The sequence below is a fragment of the Sminthopsis crassicaudata genome, chromosome 4 (assembly GCF_048593235.1).
Source record: "Sminthopsis crassicaudata isolate SCR6 chromosome 4, ASM4859323v1, whole genome shotgun sequence".
Taxonomy (NCBI): domain Eukaryota; kingdom Metazoa; phylum Chordata; class Mammalia; order Dasyuromorphia; family Dasyuridae; genus Sminthopsis; species Sminthopsis crassicaudata.
Window position 1 is genome coordinate 229,704,226 of NC_133620.1, and position 26,555 is coordinate 229,730,780.

General features: G+C 31.0%; 1 protein-coding gene across 1 annotated transcript in view; it reads left to right on the forward strand.

The window, feature by feature from the left end:
* The window catches only part of IBTK (inhibitor of Bruton tyrosine kinase), an 87,807-nt gene extending 64,174 nt beyond the window's left edge, over positions 1–23,633 (forward strand). The window contains 9 exon segments of the mRNA XM_074310439.1: positions 687–835; positions 2,004–2,170; positions 5,773–5,865; positions 7,002–7,157; positions 15,333–15,360; positions 15,362–15,483; positions 21,023–21,094; positions 22,001–22,133; positions 22,594–23,633. Of these exon segments, the coding sequence (XP_074166540.1) occupies positions 687–835; positions 2,004–2,170; positions 5,773–5,865; positions 7,002–7,157; positions 15,333–15,360; positions 15,362–15,483; positions 21,023–21,094; positions 22,001–22,133; positions 22,594–22,725 (1,052 nt within the window). The 3' untranslated portion in view covers positions 22,726–23,633.
* Positions 23,634–26,555: the final 2,922 nt, after the last annotated feature.

The window sequence follows — 26,555 nt, forward strand, 5'->3', positions numbered from 1 at the left end:
ATGTGATGAATGGATTATTTAGTGTAATAATATTAAGTTTTGCTTCTTCAATATTTTAAGTATCTGTGATTTTGTAATTGTTAATATTCCTTCTCCTAACTCTATCATAACCCCTCAGTGACTTAGTAGAAGTATTCAAGGGTAATTCTGCCCATAAAACTCATTGTCATGTGGTCAACTCAATGATAAAACTTCCCTGAATATTGTCATGACATTTGTTCTGAACTAGCAAGAACGTTACATAAAATAAAATGCTTCTTTTTTTTTTTTTTTTTTTTTTTTTTTTTTGAGGCTGGGGTTAAGTGACTTGCCCAGGGTCACACAGCTAGGAAGTGTTAAGTGTCTGAGACCAGATTTGAACTCAGGTCCTCCTGAATTCAGGGCTGGTACTCTATCCACTGCGCCACCTAGCTGCCCCAAATAAAATGTTTCTAAGGGAAACAGTAACTGATGAAAAAAGTTGATTTTTCTTATATGATTCCAAAGCAAGGCATTTCAAGTCCTAGGGTCTAAATTTCATGCATCACTAAAATTCAGGGAAGTGTATGAATTTTATAATAATTAATTTCGGTTAAAGATTGTTAATTTTGTGTCAAATAGAAATTCCCATCTAACTACTTTATTTGTAACATAATTTTATGCATTTTTACCTTTTTAAAAATGTGTTTTAAAATTTTAAACCACAGGTTTGGTAAAATTGGATAAAACCAACTCTGCAGAATCTCTTCCAGAACTACTGACATCAGACTCTGAAGGTAGCTATGCTGGAATAGGTAGTCCTAGAGACTTGCAGTCTCCTGATTTCACAACAGGAATTCATCCAGATAAGATTGAGGTTTGTTTTTAATTGTCTACAGATTTGGAGATTTTTTGGTTTTGTATTATATTGCTATAAAGTACAACTTAGCTGTTTTTTAGTTATTCATTATCCTAATCGCTTTAAAACCAACTCTTAACTAAAATTGTAATTGATAGAAAGAATGGTTTATATGTTTTTATGTATACAGTATTTTCCTTAAACTTTTAAACTATTACTACTTTTACGTTGTTTTCAATTAATTTTAGGCTATGTCATCTACTATATAAAATTCATTCCATATTTCAAAATAGAACATTGATTTAAATTTTTCTACTAAGTAGCAATTTTTTTAAACTGTTTTGGAAAAAAGAAATAATTCATAGTTCAGTTAACATTTTACTTTAAGAAAAATTAATCTGATTTGGACATTTTTCAAAGTGGCACATTTGTTACAAAAATAAGGAAGTAGAAGCAAAATTCAACACAAAGAGACTTTGGGCACAAAATTGAGCCCATGAGATAGCTTTAAATTATAATTGTTTCCATGATTCATTTCTGGAATGGACTTGAATCTCCTACAGACGAAGGAATACTTCTGAGGCTTAATAAGCAGTTGAGGAGCAACTAGGTGGTACAGTGGATAGAGCACCAGCCTTAATGGCAGGAGCACCTGAGTTCAAATCTGGCCTCAGACATGTCCTAACTTTGTGACCCTTGGCAAGTCACTTAACCCCAATTGCCTCAGGGTGGGGGGGGGAAGCAGTTGAGAGCATCATGAGGTTGTCATATAAATTAAAATCCCTTCAAAGTCATAGCGAATTTGATATGCAGGTGTATAGGATTGTGTTGGAGTATCAGTGTTATACAATATTAGATTCTTAATAAGTAAATATTATTAGCAAATTTACACATAGCAGTTTGTATTCTCTTAGTGCTAAAATCATCCATATTTAGTTTTATGCTTGCTTCCAGAATTTATCTTAATAGTCTTCATATAATCAGTTTCATATTTAGTGCTTAGATTGAAAGGAATTTTACATGCAAAGCATACCCATTGGTGTGGAATAATGTTGAGAAATAATGTGCTAACTAGACTTGAGATATAGTTGAATGTCTTAAACAGGTTAAATCAACTAGATTTTCTAGAAGATATAATGAACATTTTAAAGATATTTTACTTGTTCATTTTTTTTTTTAATTTTAGGTGATGAAAATTAAAACCTATGTTAATGGTGCGTACCCTGTGCATGCTAGTGAATATGTAAAACCATATGAAGAATTACCAGCACTTAAAATGTCTGTTCCACAGTCCATTCCCAGTAATCAAATCAACTGTGCAAGCTCTTCTAATTGGGTTGCCAGTTCTTTCAGGTAGGATGCTTTTGATATGTGTTTAATTATTTGGCAGGTACAAATTAATAGGAATTTTTCTAGTGTTGCCAGTCTCTAAGATTGTTTATTTCCTTATGTACAGTAAGTCTCTGTAATAGATTTGTATGGTTATCTCTGAGACTTTTTCACAAATCAGTTAAGTATTTATTGTATATTTTATATATCTATATCTACATATATATATATATATCTACATATCTATCTATCTATCTATCTATCTATCTATCTATCTATCTATCTATAAGTATTTATTGACACTATATAGTGGTAGTGAGTGAGTTCAGCTTAACATCCAAATACATTTTATAAACACAGTCACAGGTGTGTGTTTGTGTGTGTGTGTGTAACATAGACACATGCATATAGGTGTATATGTACATGGTTTCATATATGTATTTCACTTAATCTGTTTATAATATATATAATGAAACTGTGAATTCACCTATGTAGGTTAAATCCTGATAAAGAATTATAGAATGTCCCCTGTGCATTAACTTATGGTTTTAAACAGTTGCTTAATGATGTAATTTTAAACACATTTTCCTCTCTTTCATTCCTGTGATTCTTATAGGTACCCTACTACCTCTCTCTCACTATCATTCAGTTATTAGTCCTTAATGTTCCACTTTATAATTGTTTTTTGCCCTCTTTATGCACGTACTAAAGTCTGTCTTCCTAGCCCTTAGACCAGGACAACTTTATATAGGTCCTTTTCATTTTTGAATTCGCATTTAGATACTATTGGCCATTTATCTGTTGGCAGGACTTAAAATTCTTCTTTAATGATTTTTTTCCTCCTTTTCTTTTTTCATTTTATTCTTCCCTTTTCTTGGTTGTTCTATTTCCCAGATTAGCTGTCATCATCAATCTTATAGCCATAGTTCCTCCTAAGGAAGGAAAGTTTAGAGAGGGCACAGAGGAACAGCCTTCACAACGTACCTTAAATCACTAGGTGCATTAATAGATTTTGTGTTATCTCCATTTACAGTTTGTATACCTTACCCATCATATATAAAGAAATAGACTACACGAATATACATACAAACTTGTATTATTTTGTTGATCTTTTATTTTTACATCATTTTGATTTTTTTCCATGAGAAATTTTTCTTCCTAGAGAGAAACCATTATAGCAAAATAATTTTTTGAAAGGTAAATGAAAAATAGAAAAAGAAAAAAAAAATACAAAACTAGTCAATACATTGAATAGACTGCTAAATTTTTTTTAAAATTTTTAAATATTCATACCTATAGATCCTCACTTTTATAAAGGAGCAAAGAGAGTGTCTTCTCATATATTTTCTTTGGGACCAAGATTTTTAAAATAATTTTTAAAATGTATTTTGATTTTGTTGTTGTTGTATTTGTTCTTTCTTTTCATTTTTCCTCTGGCTCCATTTATTTCCTTTTACTAAGTTCTTTTGGGTATTTCTGGGATTCTCTGTTTTCATCATGTTTGTCATTTCTTATAGCACAGTAATGTTTTGTTACAGTTATGTAAAACAAAAAATAGTAGCTTTTATATTTTCATTCATAGTTTTCTAGATAAATTGTTTTTGAACTTTTTTTGTGTCTTGGAAATCTTTGATAATTTTGTAAGGCCTGTTTTCCCCTTCTCAAAATTATGTTTTTAAATGCATAAAATAGATAGATTTGCAAAGGAAACTAAGCATATTAGAATGTAGTTGTTAAAATATTAAATTCACTAACTCTAGGTTAAGGATTCTTTAATAATAATCATATATTTATTATAGTGTCTGTATATAGCATATGAATATTATTGTCTTTGAAGCACACACAGAGGTATTTAATATTAATAAAAAAATTAAATCTTTAAAAATGAAAGGTAATGCAGAAATATGTTTTGAAATCTTATAAAAATCAATAAAAATTGTCAATTTATTAAAATGATTGATTTATTTAAATAAATTGGAATTTGGCATCCCCATTTGCATATGGATTTTGATTATTTCATTTTAATTTTGGAATTAGAGGTTGAGGTCTAAAGATAAAAAATGTCTCTCCATGTGGTATTTTTAAAGCCTACTTGTCCTTATTCACCAAATTAATGAAGCTTTTGAGAAGCTGATTGCACATTTTTTTCCTGTGGTGTCCTTGTAAAATAATTGTGATTTCAGCCATATTTGTGGATTTGAAAAAAGAACATAATGACAGAATAAAGGAGCTTTGATATAAGCACAAAGTTAGGCTGTTGATTAACTCTTAAAATTCTTTATAGTTTTGAGAAATTAATAGGATATGCACAATATATGGACAATATTTAGAAACATTTTAATTACAGAAACAATTTAATTACAGAAGTTAAGAAAATCTTCATAGTAGTTTGACTTCAAGTCTCTAAGGCAAGCAAGCAAGATTGAGACAGGAATTCTTTGTTTCAAGGATTCAAGTCTTGAAATCCACTGTGTCATAGATAACAATATTTCTTATCTATGAAATAAATATTTATTGGAATTAAACGTAGATTTTTTTCTAAAGAGGAATAATAATCATTCCTCTCTACATTTATGAAATATTTGGAAGTTTACAAAATAAATTCCTTACAATTTTATATGTTAGGTACTACAAGTATCATTATTCCCATTTTGTAGATGAGGAAATAGACGCAAAGAAGTTAAATGATTTTTCCTGTATGATATACTTGGAGTTTTGGATCCAGTTCTTCAGATTTGAATCCAGTTCTTCTCATTCTAAGTCTAGGATACTTTCTCCTGTGTCACACTGCTCTCCTGATACATGTAGCTTTTGTATGGTTCTTATAAGACTATTAGTTGATAGCAACCATTAGGCTTTTTTTTTTTTTTTTTTTTTTTTTAAACAAGAGGGAAAGCCAAATTTAAAAAAATGTAATGGTTAAGTTATAATGCTAGAATCTGTCTGTTTCTGTCTCTCTGTCTCTCTCTCTCTCTTTATATATATATATATATATATATATATATATATATGTATAGGATATGCACATATATATTTATGGGATTTTCTCTTAGGTCCCAAATTCTGAAGAATTCAAGTAGTTTTCTATTATTTAGCAACTCTCTCTAATATTTTGACTACCATTGGGAGAATATTCTAATTTCTTTTTTAAGGGTTCAGTTTTGCTTAATGTTATTTTGTCGGGTTTTGCATTAATATAAATAATTTCTGCTTATTAAAACTTAAAGTGAAAAAGAAAAGAAATGTTCTTCAAGGTCCTCTTTTATCTTAACCAATAAAAATTTAATGTGAATTCCTATGTGGCATGCCATTTGACCAAGAAAACTTAGCAATCTTTCTTTTCCTTAACTACTATTTAAAAAATAAGAGTTACATTTTAATTATGTCATTTAACATGGTAATAACTTTGAAAAGTATTTTTGTTGTGTTATTTATATATACATATATAAAGAAAGGTTTTATCTGAAACATTCTATTTGAGGTTTCCCATAATTGAGGAAGTAGACATAAATTATATATCTGATTACCAATCTTATATATGATTTAGACAATTTCTGTGAAGGTTAGAAACTGGAATGTAAGTGAAAATGAATGTCTTGAAAGGTAACCTTTTTCATATCATTCAGCCCGGTCAGCCCTCCTGCCATGGATCTTAGAACTATCATGGAAATTGAAGAAAATATGCAAAAGTGTGGAACTACACCAAAGACAAATTCAAGGTCAGTTAGGAAACAATGTAAGAAAGGGGAAAAATGTCATGGAAAAGGCAATGTTTTAGATTTACTTAGTGATAAATAAATTTTTATAATTCATGTCTATATTTTATAAGTAGAGGTATTTTGAATTTTTAATATCTTTCATTCTATAAGGAGAAAATGGTATTATGACATGTTTAATATCATTTATTAATCACTGTTATGCCACAGCACAAAAAAAAGGATTGAATTAGATAGTTTTCATGCCTCATTTAACTGTAATTCAATTATATATGATCTCTTATTTCATTCATGTAGGATAGGATATGGAAACTTGTTAATTAGAGCAGATATGTGACTTAAATGATAAATCCGTAAAAGTTTGCTGAAGCCCATGGAGGTCAAGTGATTTTTCTGGTTTCATCAAGCATGGGTCAGGCAAAATTTAAAACCAGACTTTCCTAGCTGCAAGCCCAGAACTCTATCTACTTTTCAAAGTTGTCTCTTTTAAAGAAAATCAGTTTGTTTTTTTTTCTAAATATGATCATGATATTAATCTACATCTAGTTATTCTATGTTATTTAATTTAATCATAGAATAACATTTAATTTAGCCTTTTTTATTTAGTCACTTGGTTCACTAAAAAGTCATTTTCTTTAATATGCTTGATAGTGTAGAAAATGAAATTTTTAATGATTTATATCAAAATATAGTTCTGCTTGAAGGAAGAAAAGTTAGTGAGAAACAAAAAGGCTAATTTTCCTTTTCCTGATCTTTATTTTATAGTTCATTTTAATTTATTACATATATAAAATGATTTACTGATGGCTGATTTTATATGTCTTAAGAGAATTACGGTAATAGTTTTAATCTGTAGCCTAATAAATATAACATACTTTTCCTTTAAAATGGTATCTTGATTTGTTTAGAGATATGAGTCATTGATTTATGAATTGCAAATCACTTTCATATTTAAAGATATAGAAGCATTAGTAATAAAGATCCTATCTAGTTACTTTTTAATCTTATGGAATATTTTTATCTTCAACATTTTAATTTTGTATCAGCAAAATTTTGCCCAAGTAGATTAGAATTCTAGTGATCGTGTCCAGTCTCCTTTAAATATCAGAAATAACATTGGTGTTTGATTTAATTTGTAGCAAAACCACTTCTCATGGGATTAAACTTTCTCAAAAGCAAAGAAAAATGATTGCCATGGCTGCCAAGGAGAACAACCCAGGAATGAATAGTGTGGAAACAGCAGTTATGACCACTCCTTCTATATCTGCAAAAGCCACAAAACCAGGAAATGCCTGGTATGTAAAAGAACATTACATTTTCATTAAAATAAGCACGTCTATGTATCTTTTTCCAAGATAGTTTTCTCATTCCATTTACATAAATAGTATTTTTAAAAGTTATATACTTTAGTTGTTTCCTTTGTTAATGTGTCACTGAAATTGAAATTCATCCTCTATATTTTATATTTTCAAAAAATAAAGGAGATTAGTAATTTTATGTTTATTTTTTTAAAATTTGTCAAAAGAGACTTGAAAACTACTAGTTTTAAAATAGGAGTTGGACTCTGATTAGTAAACACTTAGTAAGAACCTACTGTGTAGTAACCATTGTGCTTGGCTCTAGGGAAATTAAGACAAAAAGAAACAGTTCCTTTATTCCAAAGGAAGAGACAGCATGCACATATTTTAAGCATAAATCAAATAGATTATAAAGTAATGGAGATGAAGGGAACAGTAAGTGACTGAAGGGATTGATTAAGAAGGCCCCTAAGCAATTATTTGAGGTAGCCTTTGAAAAAAATTAGAGATTCTAAGAGTTGGAGAAGAAGAGGCATTCCAAATTTGGACTAGGGGGACAGCCTGTACAAAGTTTCAGATATAGGAGATGATATGTCATGGGTGAAGCATAGCAAAAAGCCCAGTTAGATTGAACTAAAGGGTTTCTGAAGAGGAATAATTTATAATAAACTGAAAAAGTGATTTGAGGCAAGTTGTATAAACATCCAACAGTGAGATTTAATTACTTTAATGTTAGTAGTTTTATCAGCTTCAGAAGAATGTATAAATGTATTATATTACTATGTTTTTGTATATGAAGTTTAAAAGGATTCAAGAGACATAATTGTTAGATAATAATTTCATTATATTAATAAGGACATCAGATTATTAATAAAAAGATGGTCATTTGGCCATCTCTCTTAGAAAGTCATGTTAGAGCTCTCACAATTCATGTAGTCATCAAAGTAAGTAGTCTGTCAAACAGCAATTAAGTCTAATTGGTTAACATGATTGGATTTTGCAAATAAAATGACTAAAATACTCCTATTAAGTTCCTTGCAAAAACTGGACTTAAAATCTGGATTTTGGAAGAAGAGAGTTCTGAATCTCCTCTAAGATGCTAGTTATTAATAAATGTTTCTCATATATTTGGAGCTTTTTTTTTTTAAATAGATTTCTATTAGTTTTTTTTTTTTTACATAGCCTATATTTTTTCCTGTATATATGTGTGTACACACACACACACACACACACACACACACACACACACACACACACACACATTTAATACAATGCTTTAAGATTTACAAAAGGATGATTTATACATTTTTGGAACCAAATTTCTTGTTGATAATTTCCCAACATTCAGTTTCTATTGGTATGTACTTCTTGATATTGTTGGAGTCACTGGGTATATTGTTTCTCTGGTTCTGCTTACTTTATTTCATCCTGTGTCAGTCTTTCCTTGTTTTTTTGTATTCATAATGTTCATCATTTCTTACAGCAATATTTTGTTACCTTTATGTGCCACAGTTGATTAAGCTTTTCCTCACTTGATGAGACATCTATCTCCAATACTATACAACACTACTGCAAAAAAATCCCAAACAAAAAAATCTGTGGGGTGTGTGTGTGTGTGTGTGTGTGGTCATACTGATTGATCTTGGAGTAATTAACTAGACACATTGGAGTAATTAACTAGACACATTGGAATACACATCAGTGTTTCCAGTAGTTTATTTATAAATTACAAAATTTTCTTTTATATAAGTTATGTTTGGGAATTTGTCAGATGTTGTTGAGTTTAGTTATTTTTGAATCTTCCTTGCTTATTGGGTTGTACTGAAATACTTCTCTGTTTTTAAATCAGTACTAGCTATTGTTGATGATTGGTGCTTCAGCACCAAAATTTTTTAAGCGATTACATGAATGAACTTTATTAAGGACACACTATATGCTGAAAACCACACCACAGAAGAAATTAATGGTTACCACACTGAAGATTCTGAATTATTTTGCATTTGTTTAGAGGACAAATGATCTTTTAGTTTAAAAAAAAACTAAAGTATTTTCTTTTTTTTCCCCACACAGAATTTATTTTTTTTAACACATTATTTTATGAATCAAGTTGGGAGAGAGAAAAAATCAGAGCAAAAACCATTGAAGAGGGGAAAAAAACCCAGAAAAAAGAAGTGAACATATTAGTCTCCTTAGTTCTTTTTCTGGATACAGATGACATTTTCTGTCCAAAGTTTATTGGGATTGCTGAGAAAAACCAAGTCTTTCATAGTTGATCATTGCACATTCTTGCTATTATTGTATACAGTATATTTCTGGTTATTCTTGTTTTGCATGTTCAGTAAATTTTTCCAGACCTTTCTTAAGTCAACTTGTTCAGCATTTTTTTATACAACAATAATATTCCATTAATTTCATATACCACAACTTGTTTAGCCATTTTGCAATTGATGGGCATTTACTCATTTTTCAATTCTTTGCTTCCACAAAAAGAGCTGCTATAAACATTTTTGCACATGTGTGTCCTTTTCCCTCCTTAATATTTCCTTGGGATACAGACCCAGTAAGGCCACTGCTGAATCAAAGGGTATGTACAGCTGTACATGCATATGTACAACTGATAGCCTTTTGAGAATATTTCCAGATTGCTCTCCAGAAATGGTTGGATCATTTCACAACTCCACTAACAATGTATTAGTGTTTCAGTTTTCTCATATCCTCTCCAACATTTATGGAGTTTCAATAACTCTATTTCTGCTCCTATTTCCAATGATACTTCCCTTAAATCTTTTATCATCTGATACAGTTGTTCATCTATCTTAGCTTGTTGGGCAAAACCCACTGAGACATTCCTAGCTAGTTCCTCTAAATATCTAGCTTGTACTATATTAGATATGGACTTTGCAAGAGAGACTTTGCAAATAAAACAACATAATGATACCTAATATGACACAGCTAATACATCCCTTTTTTCCTAACGGGACTAAAATCTGTTTCCTTCTTTTCTGTTATGGTATTGAACATATCAGTCTTAGTAGGATAACATTTCTCACGTTTGACAGGTAGAGAAATGAGCTCTAGTGATCACAAATACAGTCTGATCTTCAGTTTAAGTATCTAAGCAATCATTGACTATATAATTCCAAAAGTAACATTGTAAAAATCTGTTTCTTTGGTAACAGTTGCAGAGTCTCCCTACATGAATGCATATTTCCCTGTCAAGCAGGCTTTAGTATAGAACTGGTATTCAGTTCTCGTATCATTTGTCCAAGAACGAGGGCCCAAGATAGTTTTCCATGTGCCAAACTGCTGGCCCAATTCTTGAGTGGCAAGAATGTGTCCCATGGAGGCTTTTCAGGCATTGCCTTTGTAAGGTACCCAAACAGGTACTGGAAGACCAGTACCTAAGGTACTCGATGACATAATTCCATCTTTTTTAGCCTCATGTCACAATTGTAATGTCTAGTTTGCAATTGTATAATAAATACGAGTATGGTCATGGCATGCAGATATGAGGGGCCAATCTGATGACCCCTTTATGTAGACATACCACTGCAGCCCTCCCATGTGGATGAGAGTGTCCCCTGCATGCCTAGCATGATGTCCCCATACCCGAAGCTGGCATTTGTAAAGTCACATTCTTCACTTGTTTGTAATAGGTACTGTTCCTTCCTGACTAGCACAAAGGAAGCCTGTTTGCATATTCAACAAAGTTATACTTTACTTTTGCCATCTTTCCATTGTATTTCTCAAGGTGAAATTCGTCCCCGATTATAAAGCATTTCCTGTTAGCACTAGATCTGGTATGCATTTCCCCCATGAGACAATCTTAGGCAATGGACCACCCTAGGTGGGTCCATCATGATAGCCCATCTTTTAACCTCTGTTACCAATCTTACTTGTACATAACAACAAAACCATAGATATAGAAAGTATCTTACTAGTGATTTAAGGGGCAATCTTCTTCTTTTGGACAGTTGCCTCTTCTTTCTTTTCTTCTTTAGTTCTGTGGACAACTTTAGATATCTAGTGGGAATCCACTGCTGAAGATTTTCTCCTATGGAGATACAAATATATCCTGGCCCCCACATTGGAACCCTATCAGGTCCCTTCCATCCTTCAGGACCCTTTTTCATTATTATGGTCTTGTTCTTAGAGGGCCTTCTTAATGAAGATGGGATGTTATCTTTGAGTGATTCTCTTTTCACCAAAGAATATTTCATAGCTGGACTTAAATTATTTGAATCAAATTTTAAGTAACTTATTGTGTATACTGCTTTATCTATATCTTTCTGAGTGACCCTACCTCCATCTCCCTCTTTTTGTTTTTTAATAATTTAATTTCCAATTGGTTTTTAGTCTATCTTTCTCTGGCCCCTTATTGAATATAATTTTTATTACATTTTATTACTATTTCTGCCTTTTTGTATTTGATTGTGAGATTCTTATGCCCCAGTACGTGGTCAATTTTTGTGTAGGTGCCATGTACTGTTGAGGAAATGGTGTATTCCTTTCTGTCCCTATTAATTTTTCTCCAGAGGTTTATCATATGTTACCCTTTATCAAGATGTACTTTCCTTCCTTATCTCTTTTAATAAGATGCATTTTTACTTTTGCTTTATCTGAGATCAGAATTGCTACCCCTGCTTTTTTTTTTTAACTTCAGCTGAAGCATAATAAATTCTGTTCCAGCCTTTTACCTTTACTCTGTAAATCTCTCTGTGTCGAATGTGTTTCTTAAAAAAATATATTTGATGGGAAAGTTCATCCCATTCATATTTACATTCGCAGTTATGATTACTAGTTCTGTATTTCCCTCCATCCTGTTTTCCGTTCTGTATATACTTTTGTTCTCTTTTTCCATTTAATCCTTAGTCATGTGTTTTTTTTTTTAGATTAGATAAAATTTGTATCAGATGAACTTTTCATTGATCCTTTTGCCCACAGCATATTCATTGGAATGATGTTCTACCTTTTCTTTGGAGTTTCTAGTTTATTTTTAATACAGAGGCTTTAAGACAAATAATAGTTTCACATTATTAACTAAAATACCCATATTTCACAGTAGAAAGAGAAAGACAGAGGAAGACTTAAATGTTCAAAAATAAAATTTTTGGATTCACAGACTGGTTAGTAGTTGCTACCATCTTTTTAATAGCAAAGAAAAAGGTAGTTGAAACAGTAGTAAGAATAAGCACTATGATATTTAAAGGAACAAATTGGAAATATATGGTTCTATATACCTATAATTTTGAAGGTCAGACCTAGGTGATTGCCAGAATTGGCACACATGGCTTCTGTCTTTCTGTCTGTGATCAAGTCGGACTTGGCTTTTTGGCCACCTTTCCTTTTTTTTTTTTTTTTTTTTTTTTTTTTTGAGGGCTAAGAACTTCCCTTACTCCCAAAGCTAGGATATCTGGTTGCCTACTTAAGTCTCTTATCTGCTCTTATACCCTTCAACTCATTAATAGAAAATCAGGACAGATTTTAAATATCTCAGGTGAGAAATAATTTTGTAAAGTTTGTTTTTTGATACTAGAAAAAAGATTTTAAAAGTAGGATAGAGAAGTTTTTATAAACTGTATGTCATCCTCCATTTTATTTAAGGTACAGCATTCTCTTTTTCAGTAATCATTTTGCTTTCACTTAAACAATGTCTTATCAGTCTTAGTCACTAAATTTCCTCCTTCCCCCCTTACATGTTACTCAAAAAATATCATCTACATAGGCTCTTCAAAATACTTCATGTCTCATCTATAAATAATACTAATAATACTGCCTACCTACAAGAGTTGTTTTGAGAATCAAGTAAGATAATTATGTAATATATACCTTAAAGATTTTGAAAAAACTGAGCTGTTATCTAAATTCTTAGCTTAAGAGCTAAGGATCAGTCTGTCCCAGATTACAAAAGAAAGATTTCAAATTATGAATATCTTAAAGAACTAATGCAGTTTTGTATTAGTTGATAAATTTAGTTCTAAGCCTTTCAGACAAATCAATTTTTCATTGTTTAAACAATGAATTTTCCTTGGTTTTATTCTCTGTATTTAGGAAAACCTACCTACTTCTACTTGCTATGGAACTGTTTATTTTTCCTTCAAAGACCTAAAATCCCATATATTTTTAAAAGACTTTATTTATTAATTGTTTGGAGTTAAATTAAGATAATGTAGTCAAGACAACCATAGATATTATAATTTTTATTATTTTTCTTACCTTTACATCTTTTGTATTGTCTCTTAGGTAGGACTGTGGGTTGGTGATTATGTTGTAATTAAGTGAAAATCCATGCCTCACTTTCACTTACTCATAAAACTAATCAAAGAGGAGTTGGCACTACAGAGAACTTCATATTGTAAAGTTTTCCAAATAATTTATGAGTTTATCTTTAGTCCACAGTGGCTGATTTCTTTAGAATATGGATTTTACCTTTTGATGATTTATGTGGTTAACATTGATGCCCTTTATTTAGTTAACTTTTTATTCTATTTTCTAAAGAAAAATTCTAGTTTAAAAAAAAAAAAACAAAGCTGAAATCAGTAAAATAGAATAATTTTGCATTTGTACTTTTGACTGTATGAAGTGTCCCTAAAGTCTTACTGTCCCTTTAAGCTTACAGAAAACTGCACTATGATTTTAGGGACATCCTTTGTTGCAAGGATTTTTTCGTAAGAACAATAAGATAAATGGTGTTAACATTATAGGGAGTAGAGAAGGTGGATACTAATAAAAAATCAGCCCATCATATATGCAGAACAGTACAGAACTTCCATAATTTAGGTCTGAGGGAATGAGAGGGTAAATTGGTTGTAAATAGTTTGTTCCATTACTTCAGATTTTCTTTTAAATATACGGTCACTTTCTTTTTGGGTAGAATAAGTTTTTTTGTTTAAATACTGTGTGTTTGTGAATTCATAATTTTTCAAAAACTTGTTGACAAAATAAAATACTCATTAGATAAAAATGCAGGCAGCTACAATAAAACTGGCCATGTGGAATTCTTTTTTTATATAGTAGAGGTTTTTTTTTAAAATAGAGTTTTCTAAGTTATAATTGTTTCTGATGAAAATTTCCTAAGGTATATATAGCTGATTTCTTCATATTGAATATAAGTTGACTCTTGATGACTTAAAGTCATCATTGTAAACATCACTTATTCAGTAATCCATGTAGGGGTTAGCCTCCAAACTCTTAAATTATGCTCATTATCATATCTTCACCATGGAATACTATTGCTTTAAAAACGTTGGAAGATTATACTACCAAATTCAATTTATAATTTTAATGATATACCAATGGATACTTTATAGAATTGTATTAATAAATATATATTATGAGAAAGAAAAAAACTAGGGGAATCAAAGGAAATGATGAAAGGAGATAAAGGATATGTGTGTTTATAGAAATGTATTCACATCTGTGTGTGTGTGTATAATACACATGTGTGTATGTATATATAAGCATCTTCATGTCTTCATTTTGGTGAATTAATTTATCAAAATACTTTAGTCTTAGGCTCTTTTTGCTTATATCCATTTGTTCCTGCCTTTAGTCATAAAAACCTTTTTTTCCCCTTTCTTCCAAACACAGAATTATACTGGAATTTTAAATCCAGTCTTGCTGGAGATTTTCCCATTGCTTTAAAGTTTCTTTACATTTGGTCTCCTAATCCTTTTGTATCCCTAAAGATGATGTCTGGATATTTTTTTTTCCATTTCTTTGTGACCCCAGTGCTTAGTGCAATACCTAGAATATAGTAGATGTTTAATACTTATTGACTCACCATCTGACTTTTTAGAAGTTATGATATTCCTTTGAATTCATCATTTAATTCAAAAATCACTGAATCAGGGGCAGCTAGGTGGTATAGTGGATAGAGCACCAATCCTGAAGTCAAAAGGACCTGTGTTCAAATGTGATCTCAGACATTTAACCCTTCATTTAACCCTTCCTGTGTGACCCTGGGCAAGTCACTTAACCCCAATTGCCAGGGGGCCAGGGGGTGGGGTGGAGAATCACTGAATCACTTTTTAAAAGCACATAACTATGAAAGATCAATATTACTAATATTATTTTTCACATTCTACATATTGTTGAAACCTATTCTCCTGTGTTTTCATTGAAGTAGTTAAAAAAAAAAATAACAGCATGTTGATATGCCTTCTCTCATAGGACATCTTCTCTCAATTCTGCTTCATCCCAAGTCATTCCGGGATCTTTTACTGGAAGAAAAAAAATCTGTTACAAATCACACTCCAACAAATCATGTCAAAAAAGTTTGCTTTAAAGGAATTGAAGATTCTCAAGCTTTAAAATCTGTAAGGTAATAGAATAATGATTTATAATTTTCATTCCAGAATTCTATTTGCCTGTGTTCTGCAATGTTTTCAAGAACAAATCTTTGTATTTTGAAAATGTCATATTTAGGAGGAAGATGAGCCATTTTCATGTTCATTTTTAAGCAAATTTTGACAGTCCTTGAGTATTTTCTTTCTTTTCATTCTCACTGTTGAATTTCATTTTCTGATATTTCATGTATGAAGTTTCATGTGTAGAAGGATAATTTACCTATAGTCAAATATATATATATATATATATATATATATAGTCTTGTTAGAAAAGATTTTCCATATTAGAATACAATAGAATGCAGCTTTGCTCTGACATGTAAGTAATATTTATAATAAATAAAATATATTTTAGTAAGCCATTGCTAATCATATTTATAATATTTCAAACTAGAAGAAGGGACCTTAGGCAACATATCTTCCAACCTATTCATTTTTACAGATGAGAAAACAAAATCTTAGAGAAGTGATTAGTCAAAGCACACCTGCCTGATTACAACAAAACTTGGTTTTATTGATTATCTAACAAACAAAATGTAAACTCTATTTGACATTTAAAATGTGGGCCTAACATAACCTTTTCAGCCTTATTGTGCATTACTCCCTCTTACTTACCTTGTTTTTCAATTAAACTGGCCTTGCTTTTTCTTACCCAGACATCATTTCCCATCTCTGACATCTATATAACCTTAATCAAATCAGTTGACTTCTCTGAGCCTCAGTTTTCTCATTAAGATCTACTTGGGGGGGCAGCTGGGTGGTACAGTGCATAGAGCACCAGCTCTGAAGTCAGGAGGATTTCAGTTCAAATCTGGCCTCAGACACTTAAGACTTCCTGGCTGTGTGATCCTGGGCAAGTCATTTACCCCCAATTGTTTAAGAAAAAAAAAAAAAAAAAAAAGATCTACTTGGACTCTAAGGTCCCTAGATCTAGAATATAATAAATGCCCACATTTCAAGTCATTGTTTAAAAAAATTTTCTCAACAGCATGAGATGGACATATTTTATCAATTATGCACATAAGGGCTTTCATGCAGGGTGTCTGCAGTGCTTTGAAGGAATTTCATCCTTATCCTTCTTAGGACTTCTATATTTCCTTTAAAGCAATTTATTTGGATTTATTTTGTATATGTTGTACATGTTGTCTCTTCATTGCCTTTGAGAGCTGGAGACTGTTTCATTTTTGTCTTTGTATCCCTAGTGCCTGATTGCTGATAGGATTCACTAAAATATCTTAAGCCATAATTATTGAATTATTACACATTTGACCTTAGAGTCCAACTAGATCTTTGTGAATGAGAAAACTGAGGCCCAAAGAAGTCAAGTGACTTGAAGGTTAGATAGATGTCAAAGGTGGGATTTGAAGTCATGTCCACTATGTCCCCTGCATCTAGAAAGACCTCCAATCATACCACCAGAATTTGATTTTACTTTTTTTTAAGATTTCCGGGGAAGCAAAATTTTTCTTTCTCTGTAATATATTTAATCTTGTACAAATTTCACAGATTACTTTCTTACGTATGACCTAGACTTTTTTTTTTTTAATGGAGAACTCTTAGAGTTATAAATGAATATAATAAACTATTTAGTTGTCATTCATGGTACAATCAAATGAGTAAATACATGACTACTCTGTGAAAAGTGCTCCTAATTTCCCACTCCTTTAGGCAAAAAAAAAAAAACCCAAAATAAAATAATCTTTAATTCTTTGAAGATTTTAAATATTATGGGTTAATTTCTTTTGGATCGCCTCACCTCTCCCATCCTTCTCATGCTTTACCACAAGTTTTTTTTACATCTATCATGTTGCATTTGAAAACAATAGTCTTGTGCCCATCCAGTGCAAAGAAAATTGTTCCTATGTATTGTTTACACACCAAAAAAAATTCATGCTAAAAAGCATTAAAAATGTTAAAATTGTATTCTGCTATAAGAAACAAGTTTTCATATGTTTTTAAAAAATATAGTGAATACTTGGATTTCTCAGAACAGATTTTAATGTATATAAATTACTATTTATATTTTACTTTGATTTAACTATTACATAATTTTAGGTACTATCATTGGAAGTTTTCTCAATTGAATAAATAGCATTACATCTAAGAATTTTAGTTTAAATGATATTGGGACAAAATACATTAAGGCTATTAATTATTGTTACTTTTATGTGAATACTTATTTGATAGCTTTTTTAACTTTAGAAAATACATTTGTATTCTGTTATTAGAAAATAAATTTGTATTCTGTGCTGTTGTAGTATTGTATATCTATTGGATATTCAATAATTGAGCTGTTTTAAATAAATTACATGATATACAGAGATGCAGGAATAGTAGGAGGAACATACAGGTTGAGTTATTTTATTTTATTTTGTCTTGTCAAATATAGTGACATAAGTGGCAGCTAGGTGGTTGAGGATAGATAAGAGTGCCAGGCTTAGAGTTAGGAAGACTCTTTTTCCTAAGTTCAAATCTGGCCTTAGACACTAGTTGTATGACACTAGGCAAGTCATTTAATTCAGTTTGCCTCAGTTAGAAGGAAATAATAAATCACTCAAATATCTTTGCCAAGAAAACTCCACATTGGGTCATGAAGAGTCAGACGTGACTGAGATACAACATGTTGACATAAATGGGTCTAATTAAAATTTAGCATTATAACCTTAATCTGTGAAATAGAAAATTGATTTATTGAAGAATTTTATTTTTTGAAGAATTGCCCTCTGTAGAATATTGTGCTAGAACCTTTTAAAGGATACCAAAAAGTATAATCAGGGATCCCTGCTCTAAAAGCACTTAGTCTATTTAGGGACAGAAAATAAATTTAACAAGTTAGATATCAATATAATACTTAAAAACAAATTAAAAAATGATTACAGATCTTACATTATATGACATCAGTACAAAAGATAGCACAAAGATCGTGTAATAAGTGCTGCCAGATGAGTAGTTTGTAGGTAATTAGTTCATTTGACCTGAAAAGAAAGGGAAGAAATGGAAAAGAGACTGGAAAGTATTCCAGGTCAGCAAAAAGCAAAAGCATGGATAAAGCTGTTTATATGTTTATAGCATATTTGGTTGACAGTGAGTAAATCATTCAAGCTCAAATAGAAAAGGTTTTGAGTAGGGAAACAGTAAATAATTAGTTGGAAATGAGGTAACATAATAAATAATAGTAATTTTTTTTTACCATTTTAGAAAAAAAAAATCAGGAAATTCCACAAATGACCTGAATTTCTGATCTTGTTGTAGAAAGCATGATTTTTCAATACTAGTAAATAGTTTTAAGAATATCATAGTGTTTTTATGTATTTTAGAGGAATCTGCAACTTTCATTTATTCTTAAAAATTTTTAGTTGATAAATATTTAAAAATCTTCAGTATTCTCTATTGCACAAATTTTTCCATCTGACATTTATGTTAAGATTCTTCAGCTTGAAATCTATTCAGCAAAGGTGGTATAGATCTTAATTTTTTAATAAATATAACATATGGAGTCAAGCTTAAAAACAGTTGTGCATGTCTGCCTCAAACTAGTTGCTAACTTAAGTGGGCTTTTTCCTTCCTTGTCTTGACATTCATTTTTAAAGTCTTTGGGAGAAAATGGTTTTTGAATTTCTAATTAGTGAGGAAAAAGGGGAAAAAAATTATTTGATTATTCCACTTATAATTTGTTTGTGTATAATTAATCGTTAATTCATAAAAATCTAGGCCACAAGTTTTATTATAGTGTGAATCAATTTGAAGAAAAAGCAGGTTATGTACTTTAAAATTTTGACTATTAAACTTTTTTCTTTTTCTTTTTTGACTTTTATTTTTAAAAGACTAGAACTTTAAGGAAATTGATAATCAGTGTTTGTGAAAATTGTTTTTGTTAGCATTAGCTTCTCTAAATGTAATGATTAATTTTACTTAAACATTTTAAAAGGATTAAAGATTTAATAAAAGTTGATTTCAAACTGTGCAGGAATGGACAATTTCCAAAATTTCCATAGTTGGAAAAAAATTCTTCAAGGCTTGTCCTTTTGATTTACTTTTGGTTTAATAGAACTTGTTCTTATAAAGTAGAGCTTATGTTCCACTTGTATTAGCCTTTAAGAACACTGGGGCATTTCTATAAGGCAACATAGCAGTTTAATGGAAGAATAATATTTGTTACTTGAATTTTGGTTGAAAGTGCATTTAAAAATTTATGTAATTATAGATTGAGAATCTTTACTATCCATGAATAAATTTTAGATGATTAAAAATACTGTATAGCTTGTAATAGGTTTGTATCTTGGAAAATTATTTGTGATTTCCTTGTGACCCTGGGCAAGTCATTTAACTCTGTTTGGCTCAGTTTTCCCATCTATACAATGGCAAATTATCCCAGTATCTTTGACAAGAAAATCCCAAATGGGATCAGAAAGAATTGGACTCAACTAAACAACATCATATAGGAAATTGAATACTATCAAAACCATACTATATGGAGAACTTAGGAAACATGAACAAAACCAGAGTGAATGGAGAACTGGACTTAAAGTTGGGAAGACTCAAATGCAGTCCCAGATGTGTAGTAGTTATACCCTTGAGCATATAACTTAACCATTATCTGGTTCAGTTTCCTCTGCAAAAGGAAGATAACTCCTACTTTACAAGATTGTTTTGAGGATGAAATGAAATAATTTATGTAAAGAGCTTCGCAAACCTTAAAGTACTATATAAATACTCTCCATTAATTTATTAGCATCGTTATCATTATTAGAAGATATGCCATCGCTTTCATTTCTTTGGTTATTATCTTGGAAGCAGTTTGCTGCAATTAAAAAAAAAAAACAACAACAACAACAAACCCATTACATTGGGAGACAGAAGACTCTCTACCACTTACTACCTATGTGGCCATAAACAAGTTATCTAACTTTTTGGTGCCTTAATTTTCTCATCTGTAAAATGAAGGAGTTGAGCCAAATGACTTCCAGAGTCTTTTCTGGTGCTGTTATCTATGAAGCTAAGAACTTAATGTCATCTTTATGACACTATGAGACAACGAAATAGAAAATGTATCACATTACTATGCATATTAGTACTAGCCAAAAAAAAAATTATGATTATCAATTTCTTTCAGTGCTTTGAGTTTAATAACTGTTTTTTGTAGAACCTTCAGTGTTATCTTTACATCTAAATGTAATAAGACAGTATGTTTTCTTTTTTGGCTTTCTCAATCAAATTTGAATGAGAAGGCAAGGTTGAATACTATAAAGCACATTTCACTGGTAGTTGTCATAGCTCTGCCACTACTAACTTTATATATATGTTAGACGTGTCATTTCGTATGAATTTTGGGGCCTTAGTTTCCTTATAAAATGAGAGGGTGGTATTATATAATCTTCTGATTCTATAGATGTTTGATTTTCTGGAGGTTATTTTAGTGATTTGTTTCCTTTCTCATTGACTTAGAATTTCTGCTATATATATATATATATATATATATAAAATTTATTCCTGCTTTTCATATTTGTTTTGTAGATATTCAACAGGAAATAACTCAGGACCTGAAGGTGACCATACTTCAGATTTGCCACTAATAGAGAGTTCCAAGTAAGGTTGAGTTAACTGTTTCTGTTTCTTAGATCCTCCAAACTTGTGATGCTAACTAACCATAGCAAGAACAAAGTATGATTTAATATTCTCCATTTCATGATTTCTTTTAAGTTTTCTTTCCTGGATGATAGCCTTATATTCCATTCCTGTTTATTCATGAATAAAATGATTGTTGCCCCTTAGTCTTTCCTGTCTCCTACCTCATCACTTTTGAAGCAGTTAAAAAAAAAAAAAATTTGTTCCAGCTTGTTTATTTTGTGAAAATCTTTAAAAGTGTTAGTATTAATAAAATTCTGATAATGAGTAGTATATTACATGAGGTTAGAGATTGTGCCCGTTTGCTTTTCACCCTTGTTGGTTCAATTGTTTTTCAGCTGTATCTGAGTCTTTATGACTGCATTTGGGATTTTATTGTTAAAGATGCCAGAGTAATTTGTCATTTACTTCTTCAACTTATCTTACAGATGAGAAACTGAAGTAAACAGAGTTAAGTGACTTGCCCAGGATCACACAGCTCATAAGTGTCTGAGGCCAGATTTGAACTCATGAAGTGGATTTAGGCCCAGCTCTGTAAAACTTTAGATATAAATGTTAGCTGCTATTGCATTTATTATCTTTAGTAGTAGTTTGTATTAACGTTATGACCAGTGATTTCATTGGTATTGGGGAATGCTGGATATGGAGCTCCCTCTTCTAGTTTAAATTTACCAACACCTTCTTTGTAGCAAATAACCTTAGGTATACTGTGTGGTTAAGTGAATACTCCAGGGTCACACAATCAGTATGTGTCAGAAGACTTGCAGTTAGATCTGTATGACTCTAAGACTTGGATGAAGTTGCCTGTCCCTGAAGAACATATTTTGATATGATAAATGAAAATTCACAACAGTTTTTCTCTTGCAGTCCTTGGCTGTCCTCATCACTGACTGCCCCTCCTGTGAATGCTCCTGTTACTTTTGCAGCTATTGTGGAGGAAGAGCTACAGCAAGAAGCAGCTCTTAACAGAATTCGAGAAAAACCATTGGCCCTGATACAGGTAATGGAACAAATCAAAGCTTTCCATTAATTCTTCAGGAAATTATTATTTTGTAGGTAGAAGCAGTCCCTCAGATTTGAATGGCAAATTAAAGTGTTAAAAACACATTAAAAACAAAGCTGTGTCCTCTAATATTAATATTAATGGAAGGACATTTGAGATACATATATACATATATACACACACACACACATATACATATCACTTAGAAACTTTAAATCATAAGTTGTTTTTTTTCTCTAATGAAAGTACTTTCAATTTAATTCACCAAATGATTATTATATGCAAGGAAATGTATAGAAGAGAAACTAGATACAGCCTGTCTTCAAAAAGCTTATACTCTTAAAAGTTTGTCTTTATTCTGACTCCATTGTTTAAAAAAGTGTGGCGCTTTCTACTTGATCTCTACAATTTTTAACTTAAGAATTTAATTTTTTCTCCTTTTTTCCCCCCTCTTTAGGTTGAGGAACGTGCAATACAAGACTTGTTGATCCACTATGAGGCATATGGCAATCCTGATGAGTTTGTTGTTGTTGAAAGGGCACCTCAGGGACCTATTGCTGTACCTATGTGGAACAAGCATGGTTACTAATCTACTACAGATTAGATATGTCTACTTCATATTCTTAATCTTTATAGTAGAAAATAGGCTGAGGGAAAGAATTTTCATAACATCAACAGCTCATTCTGGAATAAAAGAAGAATTTCATTTGTCTATAGCAGTGATTTTAAGTATAAAGTATAATCAAAAGGAGATTTCAGAATTGTGTTTTTAGTAATTAAAATAAAAAAGGTATGATAAACATTTAACCACATTAAGTTTAAGTAGAATTATTTACTTTAAGTTAAATATGCAAGTAAGGAGAAGGATAAGTGATAAAAATATAAAAAGTGACAGATTATAAAAAGTAATTTGAGAATTTGTGGTTGATAGTTTAGAAAAATTTGCCAAATGTTTCTTGGTATGCTTATTTTTACAACAAAATTGATATGATTGAAACAGGGACCCTAACTGTTGCTTTCTCAATCTATTATTGATGACAGTTTGATGATAGACATTTGTAGGGATACATTAAGTAATGAATCTGAGGTTTTAGATACTAATGCTTCATCATAGCACTCATTTTCTGTGTAGTTGAGTGTTCTAGATTCCACTGAAGTAGTTGATTCTTCAATATGATCTCAGCCTTTGAATATAGTGGAAAAGAAGAAGGAAAAATAGTATCGTATAGTTGAAGTTAAAATAATTACAGTTCCGCATTGAAGTTGAGAGCCCCGTTAACTTTTAGATCTTTTTGAAATCTGATTGAAAGAGATGAGTTTCTCTATGTGCTGAAAATTTCCAGAATGAATGTTTGAATTATGAATGTATAAAATGACTAGTTTGGAAGAGGATTGATAACTGGCTTTGCAGTATTGTGCATACAAACTATTTCTGTGCCTGGTTCATCTGAACAAATTTATAATAAAAAAAATAAATAAATAAAGGCGTTAGCCTTACGGTAGGCAGTTTTCTTTGTCTGCATTTGAATAGGTTTAATTTTAAAATTTTGCCATTTTAGTCGAGATTCTGGGTGGAGTAAAGAGGAAAAAATACAAAAGTCTTATACATATGTGGAAGAATGGACTAAATAACACATTTTGTTGGAATTAACTTGTTTTGGAAAGAAATGTGGCTGCAACTCACTAATGATTTCATGTTCTGCTATACCAAAACAAAACAAAAAAAAAATCTATTCTTAAACACACAGAAACACAGCAAATATGTAAAGCAGAAGTTCAATAAAAAGTTAAATCTTGATTCATAACAATATGATGAGTATTTTCATTAAGTTTGTTCTGTGGGAAATTTTAAGTATATTTATAAATTGATAATCCACAATGTATAAAGAATAAGATAGGTTTGCAGATAATTACCTATTTAAATTATCATTTTCTATGTTTAGAGATAAATTATAAAGGATAAAATGAATTCTATTTCCTCTTAGTGGAATTTATCCTAGTAAAATATATACTTGAAACCTAAAAATATTTTATTGTGAACACACATTTGTTCATTATGTGGTAGAATCAGGAGTCCGTGAAAACTTGATGAATTAACATGAACACAGAGATAAAAGAAAGTAAGCAGCTTATGTACAGAAGTAGATAAACAAATTATTGCTTCTTTCCTATGTGAAAAAGTTGGAGATTTGGGGTTACCATTTGTGCCAGTGTGAAAGAGGTTGTCAACATTTCTATTACAAAACTTACTAAGTTTTTGGCAGATGAGCAGATACAGAGGACAGGGTTAAATTAAAGCAACATTTCCCCATAGCAGAAAGCACAATAGAGGTATTGTAAAATGGGAGATTTTCTGTATGGATTTTGGGGTTGGAGTGAGAAGAATGTTGCCACAAGAAAAACTAGTTCATCTTGTAGAGAATATTATGAGCTTTTAAAAAGCATGTTGTTTGTCAAACCTAGTTGCCATTTATGTTGTAAAATGCAAAATTTCCTTCTAGCTAAAGGAGATGAAATGAGCTTTAACAAAATTTTATATCCTCTATCTTGTTAAGAGTCCTTATTCATCTTGGAATAGAAATTATGCAATTTATGAGGAGCAGTATATATAGTACAATAGATAGGAAGCCAGCCATGGAGTCTGGAAGACCTAAATTTGAGTCCCAGCTATGACACAAGCTAATTTTAAGACCTTAAATCTATAGGCCAATCAGTGATTCAGAAAATTATCTAAGATTATAAATTGTGGAAAGACTGCATTGATTAAAGAAGTCTCTACAGTGGCAGTAGTTAGATTGATAGATATTTTATGAAGTATTTGCCACTACACTGTGATAAATCCTAGATCAAAGACTCAAGACTTTTTCTTCCTTCAGGGAGATTATATTCAAATAGAGGAAGATACTACCTAAAAGAGAAACTTAAAGGCAGTGGGAATGAATGTTTGAGAAACAGGTGAAGACATGAATCAGGGGTGGACCTAAGAAAGTTCTGAAAGACTCAAAATGACTAACTTGGGCATTCACGCAAATGGAAATTCCAGAGATGAACTCATTAGTCAGAACAAAGAGATCCCCTTTAGGGATGGAGGACTCTTCCAGGATGAAAACACTGCTTTGGTATAGTGAAGGAATCCAGAGTCAGGAATAAAGCTGGGAGAGGAAATAATTGTCCACAATCAACCATCCTGATATATCAAGGAACATAATCTTATTCACTAGCTTGGGATGAGACTAACTCAGCACTTTTCCAATTGCTACAGTCTTTGCTTGCATATACCATCCATACCTTTATCCCCAGCATTGTTTTGCAATAAGCAGCAGATCTCAATTCTGCCCATTCACCTATGGAGAAAGGGAAAATAAAGGATAGAACCAGTTTGTGCCTTAGATGTGTAGCTTTGCCTAGCCTATTAATACTCTCATATCAGGGAATCCCAAGGTAGTAGAAACTTTATTGAGAATACCCCCAAACCTATGGAAAGCAGTAGAACATATGCAACCTAATTAAAGAACTGAAGAATGGAGATTTCTGGGAGAGAGGTCCAGTAAATAGGCCTATAGAGACCTTGAAGGAAAGGGATTCTGTTAAGAATTTAGAACAGAAGGGATAAATCAATAGAAAAGATACTTAAAAGGAAAAAAAAAAGACTGCTGAAGCATTTAAGATTGGAAAGTTTCTAAAATACAAAGGAAATAGAACAAATATCTAACAAAACATTAATGTAGATTTCCAAGTGAGCATGAAACCATAGCAGTACTCTCCAGAATGGTTTATGAAACAAACCAGAACTTTGAGAGAAAAATTTAGATGAAAATAAATGGTAAGATTTATTTTCTATACAGCAGATAAGTGAATAGAAAAACTTGAATCTACAATGGCAAATCTTTCCAAAGAAACTAGGAAACAACATATTGGGAATACAAATACATCGAAGTGAGACAATATGGAAGAAGAAAAAGCAAAAACTGATAAAAGCACACAATTTCTAGGCAAACCACATGGATCTCAAAGATAGTATATGCAAAGGCATCTTCAAGATTATAGGACTCACAGAGGAACATGAGAAGTCAAAAAACAAATGATAGAATTAAAAAAAAAATACAAGAATACTACCTAGAACATCTGAAAATAGAAAATAAATCACCAATTAAAACAACCCACAACTCAATTTGCATAGAGGGAAATAAAAGCAAGAACTAACCCTATGTTTCAATTTCTGAGAAACAGTGAGTAAATTTAATAATTTCAATGATAGCATATTGTGTGAGCAAAGTTTAGATACGAAATAAAATTCAATTAACACACGATCAACTAGTAACTGAGTAAAAGGAGCTTAAGATGCAAACCAAAATAATATGGGCACTTGGAGTACTCTTATTTAAAAAAAAAAAAAAAGTAATGATATGTGTACAAGTA